A 21533-nucleotide genomic window follows, 5' to 3' on the forward strand; every position below is an offset into this window, starting at 1 on the left:
ACGAGGTTTGGAGACATGCAAGCACGATCAATTGTCGCCCTGCACCTGTACGCACCATCCAAATTCTGAAATCTGAATGCTGCTGGGCTTGGCTTCCTTCCTCATCTTCTCGATCTGTGGCAGTGCAGTGCACGATGGGCACTGCACTGCTGCAGCTACAATCTCAAGCTGTGATTATATATATACTTCATCTACCTTACCACAAGTCATTTCTCAAGTGACCCGTCACTTTTTCACCCCTCCCCCCTGCATCTCTCCTCTTCCGTTCATCGCAATTCACAAGTTCACAACCATACATCACATCCTCTTCATCTCCACTCGTTTGATTTGTGTAGCCCTAGTACACCTATAGTATACAGTATTAATGTTTTCCTTGTAGTACTGGCTGCTCTCTAGTCAAGCAAGGAAAAGCCAGCCCTGATGTACCCTACAGTGCTCCCTGCCTGCCGCCATTTGCACGTCCATATTTTTCTAGCGAAAACAAACTAACGCACATGTACACTTATTTAAATTTGTTATCCTCACCTATCACGGATTGTTTTTACTTCTTCCGTTTTTTAATAAATAACTCCATTGACTTTTGGATATTTGACTATTTCTCTTATTTTATTTTTTTATAAATGTATTAAGATATAAATCATGATTAAAATAATTTTTAGTGATGAAACAACTCACAACAAAATAAATGACAATTACGTAAATTTTTTAAATAGAACGAATAAATAAATGGTGTCCAAAAGTTCATAGCGTCATCTATTAAAAATAGAGATAGTATTTAATAACTCGTTTGAAATGGATTCTTCATTGGATTTTTTTTTAACGAATCAACGGGCGCCAATTTCATTGAATATAGAAGGAGAACTTTACAAAGCGAAAGGAAAAAAAAAGGAGCTAGGACCTTTGGTCCGAGCTAACTGAAAGAAAGCCAGCTATTAAGACTTCTCAGCCAGCTATTAAAACTTCTCGCTCCTGCTATCGCTCCTGCTAAGGCCCAGAGTTTTGGTCTCTTCCTTAATCTTGGCTAAAAGGGAGGTAGCTGAAAGCTCCTTTTGTTGGAAGGTTCTGCGATTTCTTTCGTTCCATATCTCCCAAGCTCCTTCATTGGATTATTGACATGATTATCTACTCATTTATGGGGTAGATTAGATATTTTAGAAAATAAAGTCAATAAATTGTTTAGAACAATGGTTTAAGCAATGGAGTAGAAGGATTTTTTTTTTCGCCAAGATAACATACTTTTAGAGACGTGGAGCAAATAAGCTGATGAACGAAGTAGCTAAAAAGAATGAAAGAGCCAGGATAGATTTGATACTGGTGGTTCATTGACAATTTCTTGAATAAACTGTTTAGTATACTGCCTTACTGTGCATGGGATGGCAATTTGCTTGGTGTATATGATGAAATCAAATCAAAGGTCCAAACAGTAAGGCAGCAATATGAATGAAGGTTGTAACATGACAAAATGCCTGAACAATCATTCTGCCAAACTTTTGCTGCACCAGACCTTCAGAAATCAGAACTGGTGCTTCCCTTTGCCCTTTCTCTGGGACTGACATTATCATTCAGCTAATGATAAATATACATAGTAGGCAAAACAAGGATGACGCATAAGCACTTTCCCTTTTCCTTTAACCAAAGAAGCAAAGCAAAGTAAAGATGACATAATAGTAACTGAAACCTCAACTGTTAGAGTTGTGGACCGAGGAATGTATAGTTAGAACCCCAAAAGAGAAAAATGTTAATGACAGAGACATGCAAAAACCATATGTCTGACAGGCCAATACATACATACATACATGCTGCTAGCTAGTTACTTACTATCATATGACAGACTCTGATCATGACCACCTTCTCCACAAGTGGCTAGGTTACCTCTTGAGTCTCTGCCATCATGGCTTGCTGATCAGCTCATCCCCATCACCATTCTCCGGTCCAATGGCGTTGTGCCGCTCCGACGGGCCGGACGGCGGGATCAGCTTGGCCCGCGGCAGGTAGCCGAAGAGCCTCCCCGACCTCATCATCGCCGTCGGCGCCGTGGAAGGCGTCCTGTTGATGTAGCTCGCCTGCATGGTTCTTGCACCGTCGACGCAGCTTGCGACGAATGTGGCGGCGAGGAGGAAGAGGAGCGCGATGGCTATGCATCTGCGCAGCTGAGCCATTGATTGATGATAGTATCTTTTTGATAGTTTGGGACTGCACAGTTTGAAAGGCTGATGCAGATGAGGTTGCAAGAGCTGGTTTGGGAAGGAATGGAAGGGGAAGTGCAGAGTATGCGTGAGCAAGATGACAATGGTGCCATATATATGCTGCAAGTCTACAGAGAGAGGAGGCGAAGGTGAAGGTGAAGTCGCCATACTCGTACGGCGGCTAGCTTGATGGGACGAGAGAGATGTGTGGTCTGGAACGTGAGGTAAAAATTCAGAAGAATGAGAAAGTAGTAGCAAGCATGCGTGTGCAAGAATCTGGATAATCTGATCCTGGAGAGGATAAAAAGGGTGCTAGCTTATCGCAAGGAGTAGACTAATTAATTAGAGTAATTAAGTATGGCGTGAATGAAGTAAGCACTGCACGCGGAATCCTAACAGAATGTTGAACAGTTGAAAAGTGGGGAATTCATCGGTGAGCAGCTAGTCCTAAACAGGATATGTACTCCATGTACTGCTGTGTTGTGCTGTTCGATCAGCCTGCACACCTTTTGGGCCCTGCGTTTCAACCTGCAGGTACACCATTCGGATTAACTGTGTACAGCATTCGCTTGCTTTGTATCGGTACACCGGTTAAAATTACACAGTGGAATCAAGAATGAAATATCGGTAGTACTATAAACAAGCATTCAAGCATTCGTCATGATCAATCTTGAGAAGAAGAAAAACGTTGCCGAATTGTTCCTGTCGAAATGAAATCATTAGCTCCAGAGGGACCTTTTGGGTAGGAGTAGGACAAACCCTTGTTGACCGGATTCACCGACGTACCCCTGCTGAGCATTGTTGAACATCCCGTCTCGGTGCTGAAAGTCTGAAACAGCTGCTACTACTACTCGTAGTACTAGCTTTTGTGTTATGATGAGAGCAAGTCAGTACCTACTATAAGGTCAACTCTATTTTCTTCGGTCACACGACGGATTCACTATTCAGGGCTCGTTTGAATCACAGGAATGAAAAAACGGAGAAATATGATAAACATAGGATTTTAACAGGAATGTAAGTGTAAAACAGAGGATCGTAAAACACAGGAAAAACATAGAAATGATTGTTTGATTGGGCCACAGGAAAAACATAGGAATTTATGGAGAGATAAAGACTCAAATGATTCTTTCCATGAGGTTCTACCTCATGTTAAATTTCCTCCAAAATTTACATGAGAAGAGATATTCCATAGGAATTTCATAGAATTCCATAGGATCCATTCCTTTGATTCAAAGGGGTATACAGAAAAAAATTCCTATATGAATAAAATCCTTTAAAATTTCTATAAATTTACTTTGAATCAATCAAAGTGGCCCTCAGCGAGGGCAAGTGTGTCGTACTACAACCGATGCTGCCCGCAATCGGAAAAAGAAATATTACTCGTGCTGTTTTGGTTGCCAAAGAGTATTTGCAGTAGCAGTAGAACTGACAACTGATAGGTCATGAAATGCAATGCAGGTACCTTCAATTATTTTTATGTGTTTGATTTGTAGTACCATCGTGGTGGCGAGTGTTGTGTGCCAGGCAGCTTGGAGTGATTTGGTGAGTGAAAAACTGTCTTTAATTGGTGAGAATTCAGCAGGGACGGGATAGTATATGGCCACAATCTTTATTTCCTTTTGAGACGACGTGACCTGCTGCTGCAATGCAAGCCTCCAAGTGAATAATACTATCAGCCAGTACTGTGCAAGTGCGTGTCATGAGTCGGGTAGGTAGTGTGGATTTCTGGAGTAATTGTCAGATCAGTTCCAATCGATCGATGGGACTTCCTCCCTTTAAATTTCCAGTCTGCCTCTACCTCACCATGGGTAGAGGCACTACTAGGCAGGAGTAGTACGAGCTTTGTGCTGATTGGAGTGAAATCTTTGTGCTTGGCTGCGTATAGGTCGATCGGTCTGGGGGCCAGGTGTGAGGCGATGTTTCACGAGGATGGAGTGCCAACGGCGATGGATGACAAGGAAGAAAAAGGCCAATCGATTGACTGTTGCTCAATGTTCCCGTGCCGTGCCGACGGTTCAGTTCATTTTGGCTGCTGGGCTGGCAGTCAGGGGACTGGACTGGCAGAATAGGCAGGCTTGCCCTGGAATGTTGGGATGGAACCTGCACTGCACCTTTGGGTTCATTTCTTGGGGAGAGGACGACTTGCTTGCTGCTGTGCTATGCATCTCCTCGAAACCTCGATCGGTTGTCGTCGTCGTTGCCAGCAAACAAGATCAGTGCGGTGGCCGGCGGCCAGTGGACATTCTGCACCGGTGTGGACAGAGAACGACGACTGAGCAAGCATTTCATTTCATTTCAGAGAAAGGAGCCTTGCCATTAGGCTGCCTGCTTGGCTGACTGATGCACAGCAATAGTCAAGCTCAGTTTTCTCTGCTAGTGAAACAAGCTACTAGCAGGTGCGTTCCTTCCATCACCAGCCATCGAATAGAATCGAATTTTCGGTGAAGTCCAGCACTGCAGATAACCAATCTTTATGAATCAATCTAGTTCTACTACTAGTATATAGCTGCAGGATCTATCCAATTAAGGAATCGAGCTTGCGTCGTCATCCTTACCTGATCCATAATCTACTTTACGGGAGCATATATATAACCCTTTCTGTTTTGGATGATGAAAATTGACATCGCATCGCATGCATACTTGTATAGCTGCTCTCATCAGTCTGAGATGGAGCCGCGTCACCCTTTCGCCGACCTCTGTTGCTAAAAGGCAAATTCCAACCTTATCAGATTACATTTCCACGACGCCAAACTTCACTTGCAATTAACACCAAATGCATCTACACATTTATTGTGGTGCCATTGCTTAATTGAATTCCTCCCTTCTTTGTGATATTCACGTCCACAAACGGAATCCTTGGGCAGTGCATTAGTACCAACTAGAACCGACATTTCGGCGCTTCAGAGTTCAGACAAAAGCAGCATTTCATGATAATCTTTCAGTTCCTTATACTCATTTCAGACGTATGGTAGCACACATTTGAGATCAAGAAACCCATCGTCCACTTCCAAGAGCATTCCGTTTCATTCATGTAAATGAAGGAGCTTTTGCTCAAGACTCGTCCACTAACTCCCACGAATATACATACAGACATACACAGCCTTGTATCATGGTCAACAGAGCAACCTCACTGCACTGTATTAACCTATTCATACGACACATCATCAATTCTGATTCCTTCTATACAACAATAGTACAGGAGAAGATAGTCAGGAAGAGAACATCATCAAATACATTTAGGCGAGGGAAAAAAAGATCTCTTCTGAGATCTGAACCAGTTTGAGAATTTAGCTTCTAGCTGGTATTATCACACTACGCTGTCATCACTGAAGAAATCCGATCAGTTCCCCGCACGTTGTATTTGTCGTACACTTTTTCACGGTTGTCATTCCACCATGATTCCGCCTGATGCTCTCCAAATCTTCTCCGGCTGTAAACAATTCGACCTCCATGTCAGGCTACTCTTATTCAGGGCACGCATTTCACAAGTTAGAGCTTAGAGAAAACAAAATAAAATATGTTCTTTAGGAGTAGCGAATCTTGGTTACCTGAACCGCACTCTTTTCAGCTCCTTGGTTCCATCACGAAGAGAAACTAGTGTTAAGTATACCCCTGGTTCGTATTGTTCTATCCATTCAGCTTCGACTTGGTTGCTGGGTGAGCTAGAACCTCTCATGTTGAAACCATGGAGGTTTATTTGGAACCTTTCTGTTTCCCGCCGATCATGATCTTCTGTTCTTGGGCGATACCCCGTCATCCCACCATTGGTCATCTGCTGCGCAACTGGGAACTCCTTAGTGTTGCCATTGTTTTCATGCCTGCTGTCATGTGGAACCATCGTGTTACCATTGGGTTCACTTATTTGATGGGCTTGAGCAAGGAACCCATTAAACCGGGCCGATGCAACAGAAGTAGGTGTTTGTGGGTACTGGAAGCTGCCTGGCTCATATCTCTTTTGGTTTTCTCTCCCTGTATCAGGAGAAACTGCACCACCAGGTAGATAAGGCTGCCGTGTTTGCTTCATGTCACATGATGCTGGAGGAAGCCTTTCAGCCATTTCTTTTAGCTGCAAAAATGGGGAGTGTTTTTAATTTCTATATTATCCAGTTGGGGATATAACAAGTCCAGAACATGCAATTATCTATGTGATTTATATAATTATCTATATGCAATTATCTACAAGCACAGTTGTCACTGTTCCACTGAAGAAAGCACAGCTAGGCAGTAGCAGTAGAAAAAGAACAAATCAGGTTTACCTTGGTTTATTCACCCCTAGTATCTATGACTACTAGCAAGGTGCAACTAGGATCAACAATGAGATGAGCAGAAACATCCATATCAACTGAATATGCAATCATTTTATAGGGGCTGAATGCACCTCCAAGCACGTGTGGGTGCATGGAGCAAAAGGCACATATAAGAGACAAGGTTGCTGTTGATAAGAACTGAAATTAGTGCCATTTTAACTGTCCATGTCACAAATTAAGCTTACCAACGTTTTGTTTCAATGAATGAGCAATGCAAAAATAAAAGTAAAAATAAGGTAAGTGAAGAAACTGGCAGATAATATGCAGCTAGAGCCAATTTAACATTAAGACGTGCAATAATAAATTCGGAAAATCACCTGTGCTGTTAGTGATTTAATAACATCCTTTGCAGCCTTCGATTTGGATGCTTCTTCAGAGGCCAGGGTCATGGCCTCATGAGCTTTTGCCTCTGATTTCTGCAAATCTGCATCTTGCTGTTCACGTTGCTGCCTCAAGCTGTTAACCTGCATAATAGATAAGCATAAAGACGCATTCCCCGGATATTTTAGTTATTACCACAAAAAATTAGAATATAGAATACCTCTTCTTTTAGTTTTTGAACCTCTTGCTTCAGAAGTTCATTTGCATCTCTAAGAATATCAAAGCTTTCTGAGGACAAGGAACTAGAAGAATTCAGATTTGGCAGCCTCAACAAAGGTGAACTATATGTGGAGTCATTAGGTTGCTGGTCAGCAGCCCCAATGAAAGGGATGTCCTTCAGCTGCAAAATCGCAGGGAACTGTGGTGGATAGTCATACTTCTTTGTCTGCTTTGCTGCCTTCACATCCAAGTTCTTGATCATATCTGAGCTATTAGCGGATGCAACTCTGTTTCCCTTTGAGTCCATTTTATCAGCCTTGGAATCACCTGATATGCGAGGCGTATTGTTCTTGTTATGACCGATTCCAGAATCCAAAACTTTACTTAGTTTCAGGTAACATGAATCACATACGCGATATGGCTTTCCAGGATTAGGGGACAATGCTGCTCTTAGAGCCTTTTTTGAACTGCAGGAATGGCAGTGTACTAATCCACAGTTATAACAGTTGTGCCTCTTTCGGGTGAACCCAAATGGCTGTCTGCATGATGAGCACTGAGACTGCTCCATCCCAGACACCGATTTATGTTGACAAATTGCAGCTGTGAAGCCTGATCCACAAGCGATGCGTTTTACAGACCTATCCCTTAAAGCCTCAACAAATGTAGGTGTCTTACGATCTGCAATATCACCATGACCCAATCTTCCATTTGCACCCTTACCCCATGTGTAGACTTCACCGCTCTGTGTCAATACCGCAACATGATAAGCTCCACACGCAACTTCCACAACACCACCACCACCAAGCTTCTCTTCAACTAGGCGTGGATACCTTCCATCATTATTGGGATTGCCAAGCTGTCCATACACAGAGCTCCCAGCAGTAAATATATGGCCTGAAGTAGTCAATCCAATTGTTAGAGTATGACCACACACAGCCTTATGGAAATTGTAATCTATTAATGAAGGCACACAGGTTGGTTTCAGTTTTGAAGACCTGTCACCATGCCCAAGGCGATATTTATCTCCATCACCCCATGTAAATAGCTTTCCAGATGAAGTATTTGACTGTGCCATGATAACCTCAACAACTGCAGCAGTATGCCACACCCCACATGAAACAGAAATTGTCCTCAAACCCTTCAATGACTCCACTTCTTTCGGGTATGAAACAGTTTCTCTATTTCCATGACCTAAGACTCCAAATGTGCCATCACCAAACGTGTACAATTTTCCAGAACTGGTTATCAAAGCAGTATGCCATGTGCCACAAGAAACAGCTGACACCTGAAGGCCCTCCAAAGGACCTGAAACTCTTTTTGGAATCCAGTGGCTCACGTTACTTCCATGACCAAGGAGTCCAGCGTTGTGGGTACCATCTCCCCAGGTGTAAAGGTCACCAGTTGCAGTGATGGCACAAGTATGGAATTCACCACAGGCAATTGTTTCGACATTGCAGATAGACAATGACTCAACAAGACGTGGTTGAAAAATGCTTGTGCCGGCCCCATGACCAAGACGGCCACTGCATTCTTCTCCCCATGTAAATACCTCTGCCTGTCGTGTAACCAGTGCCGCGTGCTTCACACCACAAGCCACATAACTGACATCAAGCATTACATTTGACTCTAAGGGCTTCGGTACAAGAATATCAGTAGCTGCAGTAGCAGAGTAAGCATTACTGTCAGATCCTTGCCTACAAGTAGTGTCACACATGACTTCCCCCCATACATAAACATCTCCAAAAGATTCAGAATCATCTCCAGAACCATGGCTGGATGTGCTGAGAGCACTGGAAACACTGATTCGAATGTCTGAAGAAGCACCTTTCACTTGCATATCTGACACATCTGTCCTTTCTGAATATGTAAATTCTCCTGAAGAACGATCCTTGGCAGAATTCGCTGAGCTCAACTTATTCTCAAAGGAATCCGTTGTATAAGCAGAGCTACTGCTTAGGCTACTATCTCTGCCACACTGTAAGCAATTTAAACAAAAAACAAATCAGAAGCATAGCATGCCATGATGTAACTGTGAGGTTCATCTATTTTACATGGGATTAACAATTGAAAGATCATTCGGTTGAAAATAGATATGGAGCATGTTCTTGACAGTTAATAAACCACAGGAATGCATTATTGGTTATTTAACATACAAGCAGCAGTACAAGATAATATGATGTATAAAAAATATGTTGAATGAACAAGATAAAGTAAAAGAACATGTTGAATGAACTAGGTAAAACAATAATATAAATATGCATGTAACCCTATAGCTTAGGCCAAAAGTGCACCAAACAAAAAGTTGGTAATCAAACAAGAAGCTCAATTGGATAGAATAATCAGAACTGTGGTTCTGCTTCTATGAGATGTTCCTAGATGCTAGGCTAGTTCTCGGAACATGATGGATAATGCGTATTACTACTAGAAATGCATGTGGGAATTTCGTCAACAACAATAACTTGTACTAGCTACTAGAGCATAGGTGGTGGATAATGACCCAAGAGTTGAACACAGTGTACAGACAGAAACTTTGAACTGAGGTTGCTAGAAATACTAATAGCGTTCTGCCCAAAGATTTTTCTTTTTTCTTAAAAAAAAAAGCTGTAATGATGATGTGAAATCATGACTCAAACAATGATATATTCACAAAGTGGTCTGTGTTGAAGAGAGTTTACCTCAAAAGACAGGGCACCGTTGCGTATTCCATCAATGTGTTGGTGTTGGGATCCATGCTGTCCAGGAGATATCAATACATTAAGGCCTGCAAACCATACTTCTGCCTCAACTTTATCCTTGCAGATCTTTGAAACAAGATTAGGACTCATTAGATGAAATTCATTCAGAAATGAAAGAGAAGAAATAAAGTTCAATTGATCCTTGTTGTAATACCAGATCAAGAGACCGCTTGCCATCATTATATATGAGTGAGAAGGATAAATGGTCCTTCTCAGGGAGCAGAAAACGTTGAAAAACCAACTGAAAAGAAACAGGTTGAAGATCAAATGCATGAAACAAATTGCCATATAGTTAAAAAGTAAGTCCTTACTGTTCTTTGTCCCGAGAGAACTCTAGACACAGATGATAGCTTCAAACTTTTCTCTTTGTTATTTGAGACCCAAATTAGTGTTGATTCATCCTGTGGAGCATGAAAAAGAAAGTTGCGTAAGTACATATAATAACTACAAATGGAAGTTGCATTGCTCTCAGTTTCATATTAATATGTCATAAATTTTCTAGCTGTCAATAATTTAAGTGGTTTCTGCTCCAATGGTTGTACTCTTGGGTAAGTAGCACCATAAACAACATAATATGGACCTAGATATTTTGTTAAAAAAAAAAGAAATCCCATCCACATTTCAGGCTGGAACTGTGGAATTCAAAACCGTACTTTGAGATCACCTTTATCAAAAAAGGTTGCACAAGACAGTAAACTTACATTTGATAGTCTGAAGGGAGTAAATTTTGGCTTCCCCTTGCGACCATATTTAAGCAGTTGGGTGCCTTTCTTTAAAGCAATAAGTGCCTGCCAGATGCATTAGGACGAACAGAATTATGAAGCAGAGTAGCTGGTGCAGAACATTGGTAAAACATTAGCAAAAAACTTCAATAACAGATCACTAGAGTTTAGAACATTTTCTTGGAAATGTAATTGACAATTAAAACTTCGATAGCATCAATGCTAATGGGAAAATTCCAAGTGTCTTCTTGTCTATTCCCTCAAAACAAAAGTAACTAATGGAAGTGTCTGCCTGTCCCTTTGTTTTCTCCATTGCATTTTGACATTGTTAAAATTTTGATTTTGATATTTTGGTTAGCTCCAAGAACCCAGTTATCCAGATTCCAAAACAAGAGTAGGATCTATCTGAAGGAAAGCAGACATCGCAGTCATATACATATAATCAAGATTACTCAAAATCTTTTTCCTGATCGTCAAGATTTCTAGGACACAATCACACAACCTGCCCAGATAGTGATGCTTTAAATGATGCGATTTGTGAGATAGTGCTAACTCCTAACAAAAAAAAAGAAGACAAAACTGAGTTCATCACTAGTTGTATGTCTCTCACACAAATGGCACACATTATTTATCTTAAGCACTGAACCAAGTAGGTAAACAAGACCCTGAAATTCAACTTCATGATTCTTTTTAGCAAGAAGGCAGGGATCCTGTCGTTTTCATTATCCAGAGAGAGTAACGATATTTTTTTTTAAAAAAAAAGGAGTAATAAGAGTAAAATCAAAACATCAGAGACCCCATAAGAATAGGATCCCATAAAAAAGAAAGGAATGGCAACTAGAAACGATAAGCATCAATTCAACTTTGATATATAGAAACTAATCTAATGCACCAGCTTCTCCTCCTTTCTATATCTGTGCATAGCACAAGATAATTCGAGCAGGGGGAACAAGGCCTGAAACTCTTTCGGTAAACAAAAAAAAAAAAAGCCTCAAACTCGATAAGCCACAGCATTCTCCAGTGAAAGTAACAATCCTCCATCCGACTAATAATTGAATTCAGCACAGCTCAATCGGCGGTTTGCAATTGCACATCGAAAATTTCGAAGTATGTGGAGTGGAACTTGACAAACCTTTCTTTTGTTCGTTCCCAATTTCCCCTTCCATTTATGTTTTTTTAAAAAAAAATAAAAGAACAGATTTTTTTCCCCTCCCAAAATTGGGCATTGCAGTAAGCATAACCCTGGAATGATCTCCAAATGCAAATAGGCAGGCCAACATTTGAGAGAGCAGGGGCAGCATTGGCTACATTCATGCAACCCACGTTGTGATTGTTGGCATTGAATTAAAAGTCAAAAGTGCGTGTTCCTCAATAATCCGCGGTGAATCTACAACAACACCAGCAAGAAGGCTACAACGACAGAGATTGTCGGAGCGAAGGAAAGGCTAGAGCTTTGGTTGCAGCAATCAATGATAGTTGCCGGCATTTAGCAGCACGCAAGGTATAAGATGGGGGAGAAAGAAAGGTGGTAAAAGGCGCGAAGAGATGGAGGCAGCGGCGGGTGCAGGGAGGGAGGGAGAGGGAGAGGGAGAGTACCTTGTCGATATCGACGGGATCTGCCATTCCATCGGCGGCCTCCGGTCATCATGGAGCTGGTCGTCGGGCGCTCATGAATGCCTCCAAGGCTGGCTTCCAACACAGCGACTCAGAAAAGAAAGGAAAAGAAAAGAAAAAGAAAGAATAGTGGCGCCGAAATGGAAGGAAGCCAAGGTTGAAGAATGGAGGAGACAAGGTAGGCGAAGATTGAAGATAGAGAGACGAAGAGGGCGGCGGCGGTGGTGGTGGCGGCCGGGCGCTTGCGGCGGCGAGGTGGGGAGTGGAGGAGGAGGAGGAGGTGGAGAGGGAGTGGGGTCGTGCAGGGAGTGCTTCCGCTGCCTCTTTCCTTCAATAAATAAAGAGGAGGACAGACTCCCTCCGCTCTCTCCTCGAATTTGCTTCTTCTCTCGTCGTCGGACTCGGAGGAAGGAAGACGACCGACGGATTCTCAGATTAACTGCAATCCTGTCAAGGCACAACATGAACAAACTCGAGGCTTTCTTTCTCTCCAAAGCAAAAGCTCAGTAAATCTGACCCCTTTTTTTTTCTTTTTTGGAACGCAGTAAATCTGACTTTGGAATGAGCGGATGTCACTACTACGCGCTCTGCCTTTGAATTGGCGCTGATCGAAAATTAACCGAAAATGTCACAAGCAACAAGGCATGCAGTGCAGAGCAGTAGCAGGCACACATAATCCATTCTCTTCTCTTGTGAAGAAGAAACAAAGTCGATCGCTTTTAAGCTTGGTTTTCTTTAGCTTTAATGTGTGCCAAACAAACAAAAGAAAAGAAGCTAATCACGCCTACCTACCTGCACACAATTGCAAAAGGCAAAATATAATACTGCTACGACGGCAATGGAACGGAAAAGTTGATGATCGGTCCATTGGCACACGCGCAGGTGCAGATACATAGAAAAGAGTTATAGAGATCGAGGAGAGAGCGACGTGGCCGTGTGGGGTGGAGAAAGAAAGCGTTACATGAATGCATCATGATGCGGAGGTGCCTGCATCTGCATGCGCACACACGAACGAATTCTTGCTTGCTTGCTGCTTTCAGTTTCAAGTTTGAGATGAACTGCTTTTGTTCGGGTTCGATGGGTGTGTGGACGAACGGGCCCACTGATTCCTGGGCCATGGCAAAACCTAGTGGGCCCCGGCCTTCCCCCATTCCGTCTGCATTTGTCCGGCTCTGTCGGCCCGGCCCCACCGGCTCTTTTTTTTTCTTTTTTAATCTCTCTATCTCTCCCTCCCTCTTTGGCGCGCCTCGGCAGCTCGACTCGATCGCCTGGAACGGGAAACGGAAGGGGGGATTTTGCTGCATCTGCCGCAGGCTTTGAACCCACCACCACCTTGTGGGGCCAGTCGAAAAACCTCTAACTATTTCTCATATGGTACTCCTACCAACGATGGGTAGCATTTGATCGCTAAAATCTTAGCTCTTCCGTCCTAAAGCATAATCATTTTTCAGATGAGCACAGGTAGTTAAAAAAATAGATGAAAGTAATTGAAAAAAAATATTTTTTTTGTTTGAGAAAAAAGAAAATAGGTGAATAAATTAAATAAAAATTGGTGTGATTGATTGAGATAAGGTGTCCATCCAAAATCTTTTATAATATGAGACGAGGGAGTAGCACTATGCTAAAAATTGCTAGGTACTCAGCATAGCCATGAATTTCCGTCGCCAGATTTGATCGTTCATTTTATTTTCAAGTTTTTTATAATTACTCCATCCGTATTTTAATATATGACGCCGTTGACTTTTTGATAAACGTATGACCTTTCGTCTTATTCAAAAAAATTATATAATTATCATTTATTTTATTGTGACTTGATCTATCATCAAATGTTCTAAAGAACAACATAAGTATTTTTATATTTGTATAAAAAATTTGAGTAAGACAAATGGTCAAACGTTAGTTAAAAAGTCAACGACGTCATACATTAAAATACGAAGGGAGTAGTATTTTATTGTTATTAGGTAATGAAAAATAAATAATAATATATGTGTGACTTATGTTTTTTATTTTTTTTAAAAAAATTGTTTTTTATTTTTAAATAAAACAAACAATTAAATTTAAATACGAAAAGTTATGTATACGTTTAAAATGTGACGAAGGAAATATAGCTCTAGTAGTGCCGGGCCCAACGCAAGCAGCCGAATCAAACGTGCAGATGCAGTAGCACTGCACTGCACAGAAGCCCCAGCGTAGTACTCCTGCATTGCTACGCGCGGCTAGTAGGAAAGGAAAGGGAACACAGCACAGCACGGCAAGGATCAATCCACGTCTCATCTGCATGCCTCGGGATTTCATACAATTTGGATCCACCACTGTAGTACTGTACTGTACACTACTACTAATAGTACACAGCTTTCTGACAAAAGCTTCAGCGTTGCATATGCCGTCCAGATGAGACGACCCTACTCTAATGAGGAGGAGTACTTAATTGCTAATGATCCAGTTTTCGAAATTAAGGGGGCGTGCATATCCCATCGCTGTCGTCAATTAACACATGCAATCCTCTTTTGTCTCTTTCCCACTTGTACATCACCCTTCACTTCCACGATTTAGGCCCCCTTTGAATAGCGGTATTGAGAAAACGTAGGAATATGAAAAACGTAGGATTTTGATAGGAATGTAAGTGTAAAACGGAGGATTGCAAAACGCATGAAAAACAAAGGAATGACTGTTTGATTGAACCATAGGAAAAACACAGGAATTGGATGAGAGAGATAGACTCAAAGGAAAGTTAGCAAGAGGTTGAAGCTCTTGCTAAATTTCCTCCAAAATCTCTATAGGATTGTCCATTCCGTAAGAATTTCAAAGGATTGGATAGTTTTCAATCCTTTGTTTCAGATGGCTCTATAGGAAATTTTCCTATAAGATTGAAATCCTCTAAAATTCCTATGTTTTTCCTCCAAATAAAAGGGGCCCTTAATTCCTGCGTTTTTCCTGCGGTCCAATCAAACGGCCATTCCTGTGTTTTTCCTGAGTTTTGCAATCCTCTATTTTACACTTGCACTCGTATTAAAATCCTACGTTTTTCTTATTTCTATGTTTTTTTAATCATGTGATTCAAAGGGGCCCTTAGACCTCCAGGTTGGTTTTTTTGCCTGATGATGCCATTTTGTCCTATTTTGCCTAACCATCCATGAGTTCACGGCCTTAGGCCTTTCACAGTGCACCGAGCTAGCGCGTGATCTTGTTGCGCCAGCTCGGATTCGGGTCGACGTGGAGCAAACGCCCATGCCTCAGCTAGGTTTCTCGTCCCTTGTCTGAGCGGCGCAAAACTTCGGGGTGGCAAGGGCGCGAGCGGACGGGGAAAACCGAGAAACGCCCGCTGTGGGTAGCATTTCTTCGCTGCCCCGTGACCTCCCCAAATCGCCCTCCATAATCCCCACGACATCAGACATGCTAGTAATTTCAGATCGAAAAAACATCCATCTTGAAAGAAAAATCAAGAACATAAATCCATGGCGGGTCGCCTGCTGCCGCCTTGCCTCCTCTCCCTCCCCTCTCCCCCCCCCCCCCCACACGGGTCGCTTCTCCGCTGCGGCCGTGGCCACCTCCTTCGTGGACTACTGTAGCGAGGAGGAGGGGGAGGAGGAGAGGAAGGCAGCCATGGCGAGGGTGCGCGCCTACACGGCCTCGAGAAGTCCGTCGCCGAGAGCGATGGAGGGGAGGGCTAGGAGAAGTGATGTCTCGCTGAGGATAGGTGGGGAAATGAATTCCGTCCCACTCCCCTGTGTCCACACGTGAGGTCACGTCCACTGTGGGCTCAGTTTACTCCTACAGTACATTCAACCAGTTAAGCCACATAAAAGAGTGTATTTGCACTGTAGGAATGTGTGTCTTTGCACCAATATTTTAGACGAGGTTCCGGGTTAGGGTGTTTGCAGCCCTTAGGGAGAGGCGATAGACTAGCAACAAAGGGTACTATCTCGCACTTGAATTGGTGGTTGTGATATTGTACTGCAGAGCGTGATCGTGTCACTATGATGATGTTAGCCTCAAATCGCCTGCTACAGTACTACTCTGCAGATGACTGCATACGAGTAGGGTAGGTTGATTGACTGGTTGATGGATTGGACCTTGGTACTCGAGTGTCAGTTTGATCATGCATCAACACATGCGATAAACAGTGCAGATCACTCCTTAATTACGCTGGCTACAATCATGCATGAATTCCCCTCATTTGACAGGTCGGATATACGAGTAGCATTTGCGACTTGTGGTATTTTCTTTTCTAGAGTACTACACGAGTGAGCTGGACAAAAACAAGAGTGTAGAGATTGGCAACGGGCCATACATAGCAGGCACACGCTCGATCCGAGGCTCTCTCACCCGACCTACGCATTAATGTTCATGTATATATCGACCGGCACAAATAACCCGCTGCGTATATAATGGTCTTTTCATAACATGAGTAATATCTTCATAAATAAATAACTGAATAGAAAGCAACATAGTTAATTCAACACAAACAATTAAGAGATACTCCAGTACTCCTATACTCTACATGTTACAGTCACCTTAATTACACTCTTAATTATCCTTGCTCTTAGCTCCTAGTCAGGGTCCATCCAGACCTAGCCTAGGCACTGCACGGTACTACGTGTTGATCATCGGAACTCACACCGTGTTTACGCAGTAGTTGCAAACTTTTTTTCAAACTTATAACTTTTCCATTACATAAAAACTTATCTACACACATAAATTTTCAACTTTTTCATCACATCATTCCAATTTCAACCAAACTTCCAATTTTAGGTGGTGTTTGGGAAGGAGGGACTAAACTTTAGTCCATCTCACAAAAAAACATAAGTTTCTATGAGAGGGACTAAAATTTTTGTGAGAGAGACTAAAGTTTAGTCCCTCATTCCTAAACACCACCTTAGAGCAGGTACAATAGCAGGCTATAAGCCAGCTGCAAACATATTTTAGTGAGATAAATGAGGAGAGAGAAGGGCAGCGGGCTACATATTTATAGCCAGCTGTAGCACGGACTCCAAGACGCAGCGTGTGTATGGCATGTGGGACCAAGTATTAATAGTGTAGTATGTAACTATTATATGAATGAGCTATTAGGTTAACTATAGATGAATTGGAGTTAGTAGTTAGCTATATACTAGTATTAAACTTGCTCTTAGTGTAAACTAAACACATCCTCGGTGGCAATGGCATCCTCGACTCGACTCGACTGGACGTGCTGTATGCACATGTAGTAGTAGTACTGTACTAGTAGTCATAAAATAAAATGCACCATCGATCACATCAGATTACTCCCGTCTCCCGACCAACGTACGCAGATGCATGGTGCAGATCCAGAAGAGATGGGCGGTGGAAGACCGTGTCTGTTTTGTGGCAATGGCAATGCATCAGTCCCAGGGGAGGGAGCTGCTGTTGCATGTAAACTCTGTTCGATCAGATTCAGAGGGTATCAGCTGCCTCGTGTTCAGTTGAGCGTTGACTCTGATAACCCAGGTCACCACCTCTCTGCCTGACACCAACTCATCGCCACATCTGTTTTTCTCTGCAAATACTGTACTACTCCCTCCTTTTTTTTAATTAATCATCGTATAATAGAATTTAAAATTTCTCAAATTAATCATCATATAACCATATAAACATAGATTTCATCGTAATACAATTAATACAGTATGAGAGAATACATATGTGCATGCTAAGGTGTAATTGGCATATTGTTTTAATCAATGCATGTATTATGGTAGAATGTGTGCATGATATCTTAATTAATGTGATTTAAATTATCTTTAGTCTTGGTGTATAAACATAAAGTTTTATATATGATGATCAATTTGGAAAGAAGAGAGTACTACTATTCCTACGTAGTGAGAAGACTAGTAGACAGCAAAAATACATTGATCGACGTGGAAGGGAGTGATATATCATATGTTAATACATTTTCTTTTTTTTTCATAACCATTTGAGTGGTATGCAAATAACGAGGGAATATCCCCTCGAGAATAAAAATAGTTTCCCGATGTAGAGCCCCGTTCTTTCTAGTTGTTTAATTGAGTGAGCTAGTTACCATTTTCCCGTGAGCATATTTCTCAAATTACTAAATAGTATGTTTCGTGTAAAAGAAATTTGTATAGAAATATTTTACACTATGCCAGGTCAGGTTATAACTTTTGACGGGCTCAACGTTCATCCTTGACGAGTTTGATCTTGGTCAAAGATGAGTGGTCAGTGATGACTTCACTTATCTCTAACGGATCAAGGCCCGTTAGAGGGCGACCTTTTGTCAGGCACAAATGACGCCCCGTCACATGTGATGGCCTACCTGTGATGAGCCTCGGCTGATGTCCAAACCTATTACGACCTTTATATGGACTCGCCAAAGGTGAGGCCATTTGTGATAAGCATTTCGGCTCGTCAAATGTGGACCGATCTAGTATAGTGTTAAAATGTTCAAACAAATTTGTTTTTCAAAATTTTGTAATATTTAATACTCGATTAATCATACGGTAATGGCTTATCTAATTTCGTGTGCTGCTAAAAATGTAAGCCAACCAGCTAGTTACTACGGAACTCAGCCATTCGTAATAGAAGGATAGAAACCAAAGAGTGTTTCAACACAAGGATCTTTTGGCGATAGCCCTAGTAGCGAGAACCAAGAAGGAGGTTAAAACTTGGGCCCTAACAAAAGCGAAACGATACGATAGCTCATCCTTTAACTTGTGCGACATTTTTTTACTCGGCACAATATTTAATAAAATCGGCACACTCTAAATACCGGTTTGTTAAAAAATAAAAGAGATGGAAGCGCGTGTTATATATGCGTGGCGGCTCAGTGTCTCCCGATCAACCTACGCAGTGCGTAATGCGCGCTGTGTGTCTCACACCACTGGGACGAGAGAGTTTGGTGGTCTCGTCGATTGATCGTGTGCTTTATTTAATTTTTGGCAAACAATTGCCCTTTACTTGTCCATATCTCCGGCTGTGTTCCCATCCAATGAACCATGCAGATCGAGAAATGCAATCCAACAGCGCAGCGACCACATAAATACTGTTGCCGTTTAAGAATAGTATAGTACAGTACTAGCTCCAATTCATCTATAGCTAATATAATACTCAATTCATACCATAGCTACTTACTATGCTATTAATATATGGTCCCACCTATCATACACATATTGTGTCTTGGAGTCCATGCTGTAGCTGGCTACTGCCAAGTCGATCGGCCTGGACTTGTTTTTAATTTGCATGCACGCGACGCCTTGTACCCGTGACTCTCGACACTCTCACCACTTGACCAATGTACAATTGCTAATTCCATCTCCGGTATAACCTGCAACATGGATTATATATACACGACTCGATGCATGCATTTTAAACTTTTTCATGGCACTCCGTTCGATCTATAGATTCGTGTTCCATTACATATATGCTATTGGTATGATGCATATCGGTTCTCACGTATAAGTACAATTGGCTGATTGACACACATAGATTTTACTCTGAATTCGGAAACGATTGATGAAACTCTTGCAACTTGACGTAAAGCAACTCTCCCGTGAGTGAGCGCAACGCAAGAATATTCGTTCCATCATCATGCCTCCCTCATCTGCTCACAATCGCTATCAACAACAGGATGCATATATGCATGCACGTACGTTTGTTGACTGGATCTCATCGATCGTGAATACTCGAGCTAAAATACTTTACATGTCTTTATTCCAGATTGCTTTCCTCCTTCAGTTGATGCAATTAATTATGTATTAGTGTACTCTATTATGTACTTCCCCAGTTCCAAAACAACTTCATTTCTCATACATTCCGTATATATCAATACAAAACCTAAAAACTAGAATACCCTACTTTATCAAATAATGCAAATATTCCCCACATTATTTACTCTAGATACAATTATTTTTTACTTTCATAAACTCCGATGTAATAATTACTTAAAAAATAATTTTGTTTTACAATAACTGAAAGGAGCTTAAAATGAACTGAACTTATTATAAGACGGATGGAGTAGTAACTTCTAGCGTTAAAATATTATCTTCGATTATAACAATTTATTCAACAACTTTATCATCTCGACCAGTCACAACTATTTTCTATTTAATTTTACATATATTTTTAATCAATGTGTAAAAATTTATAAACTATTATTATATTTTGGAATAGATGGGTACTGTACGAAAGACAAAGCGTATTCGTACAAGACAAACCACCTGACCATCCATCCAATCATGAGACATGTACTGCAGGCACCATGGCCCATGCAATGCATGCCCTATGGGGCGCTATCTGCACTGTGCCCCAATCTCGAGGCACCTAGTACCTGCCAGGGCAAAGCACACGACGAGCAAGCCAAGCAGCAAGCAAACATCAAACATTTCTCTCGCTCTTGTAGCCTGATCCCCTATTTTACACCAATGTTTGGCGCCAACCGATGTAGGAGAAGCTAGTGGTAGATCACAAATGGAGTACCTTTGGAATCCAACAGCTCGAGCAGCTGGCACACAGTATCTACCATCGAGCCCATCGTCGAACTTGCAATCCCATTACCCATCCACGAAATGTTCGAAGTCCGATCCGATTACTTTACACTTAGATTAAGTTAGCAACAAGTACGTGTCGCCCAAACAGGTCGAGGTCCTGCGTGTTTCATGGAGAAAAGTTTCCAGCTAGTGCCCAACTTGCTATACTAGCTTCTTTGGTAGCCTTTCAGTTGGGGGCCGCCGATTAAGAAATAACCTCAACGAATTCCATACTCGACGAAATTAAATCTGGCCTGTTTAGGTTTAGGCCCACTTTAATTCAAAGGAAATTCATAGGAATTTTAGAGGATTTCATTCCTATAGGAATTTTTCCTATATAGCTCTTTGAATCAAAGGAATGGATCTTATGGAATCCTATGAAATTCCTATGGATTGCCTAATGCCATGCAAGTTTTAGAGGAATTCTAACATGAGGTAAAACCTTTTGGAAACTTTCCTTTGAGTCTTTATCTCTCCTCTAATTCCTGTGTTTTTCCTGCGGTCCAATCAAACGACCATTCCTGTGTTTTTCCTGTGTTTTGCAATCCTCTGTTTTACACTTACATTCCTATCAAAATCCCGCGTTTTTCCTATTCCTATGTTTTCTCATTCCTGCGATTCAAAGGGGCCCTTAGTATGCAAACAATCATACAAATCAGTCCATTTCTTACCGGATCCAAAAAAGAAGACATATGTTCTGAAATGATGCTGTCATTTGTTTTCAAATTCGACATCCAAAAGGTCCAACTCCAAACGCCCAAACTGGACATGCTTTGAAAACGAAAGGTACAATCCGATTGAAATATCAGGATCAGATTGTACCTGAGAGTGGCAACGCAGAGTCACCAGCGTAAATCATGAGAGAGAGTTTTAGCATATCAAACTAAAAACCAGCTCTCATAATTTTGCCCTTTGCTGTACCACCATCTCG

At 41.7% G+C, this 21533-nt stretch overlaps 2 protein-coding genes across 2 annotated transcripts; both read right to left on the reverse strand.

Moving 5' to 3' along the window:
* Positions 1 to 839: 839 nt before the first annotated feature.
* Positions 840 to 2393, reverse strand: LOC127770415 (uncharacterized). Its single transcript, XM_052296126.1, has one exon. It carries the CDS (start codon positions 2352 to 2354, stop codon positions 1890 to 1892), a length of 465 nt encoding a protein of 154 aa, XP_052152086.1. The 5' UTR covers positions 2355 to 2393; the 3' UTR covers positions 840 to 1889.
* Positions 2394 to 5186: 2793 nt separating this feature from the next.
* Positions 5187 to 12849, reverse strand: LOC127770414 (PH, RCC1 and FYVE domains-containing protein 1-like). The gene is made up of 9 exons (XM_052296125.1): positions 12087 to 12849; positions 10470 to 10556; positions 10080 to 10169; positions 9923 to 10009; positions 9709 to 9834; positions 7035 to 9008; positions 6811 to 6957; positions 5735 to 6252; positions 5187 to 5616 (listed from the first exon to the last, which is right to left on the reverse strand). The coding sequence occupies exons 1-9, from the start codon at positions 12111 to 12113 to the stop codon at positions 5499 to 5501; spliced, it is 3174 nt and encodes a 1057-aa protein (XP_052152085.1). The 5' UTR covers positions 12114 to 12849; the 3' UTR covers positions 5187 to 5498.
* Positions 12850 to 21533: the final 8684 nt, after the last annotated feature.

This window comes from Oryza glaberrima, chromosome 4 (assembly GCF_000147395.1).
Source record: "Oryza glaberrima chromosome 4, OglaRS2, whole genome shotgun sequence".
Taxonomy (NCBI): Eukaryota; Viridiplantae; Streptophyta; class Magnoliopsida; order Poales; family Poaceae; genus Oryza; species Oryza glaberrima.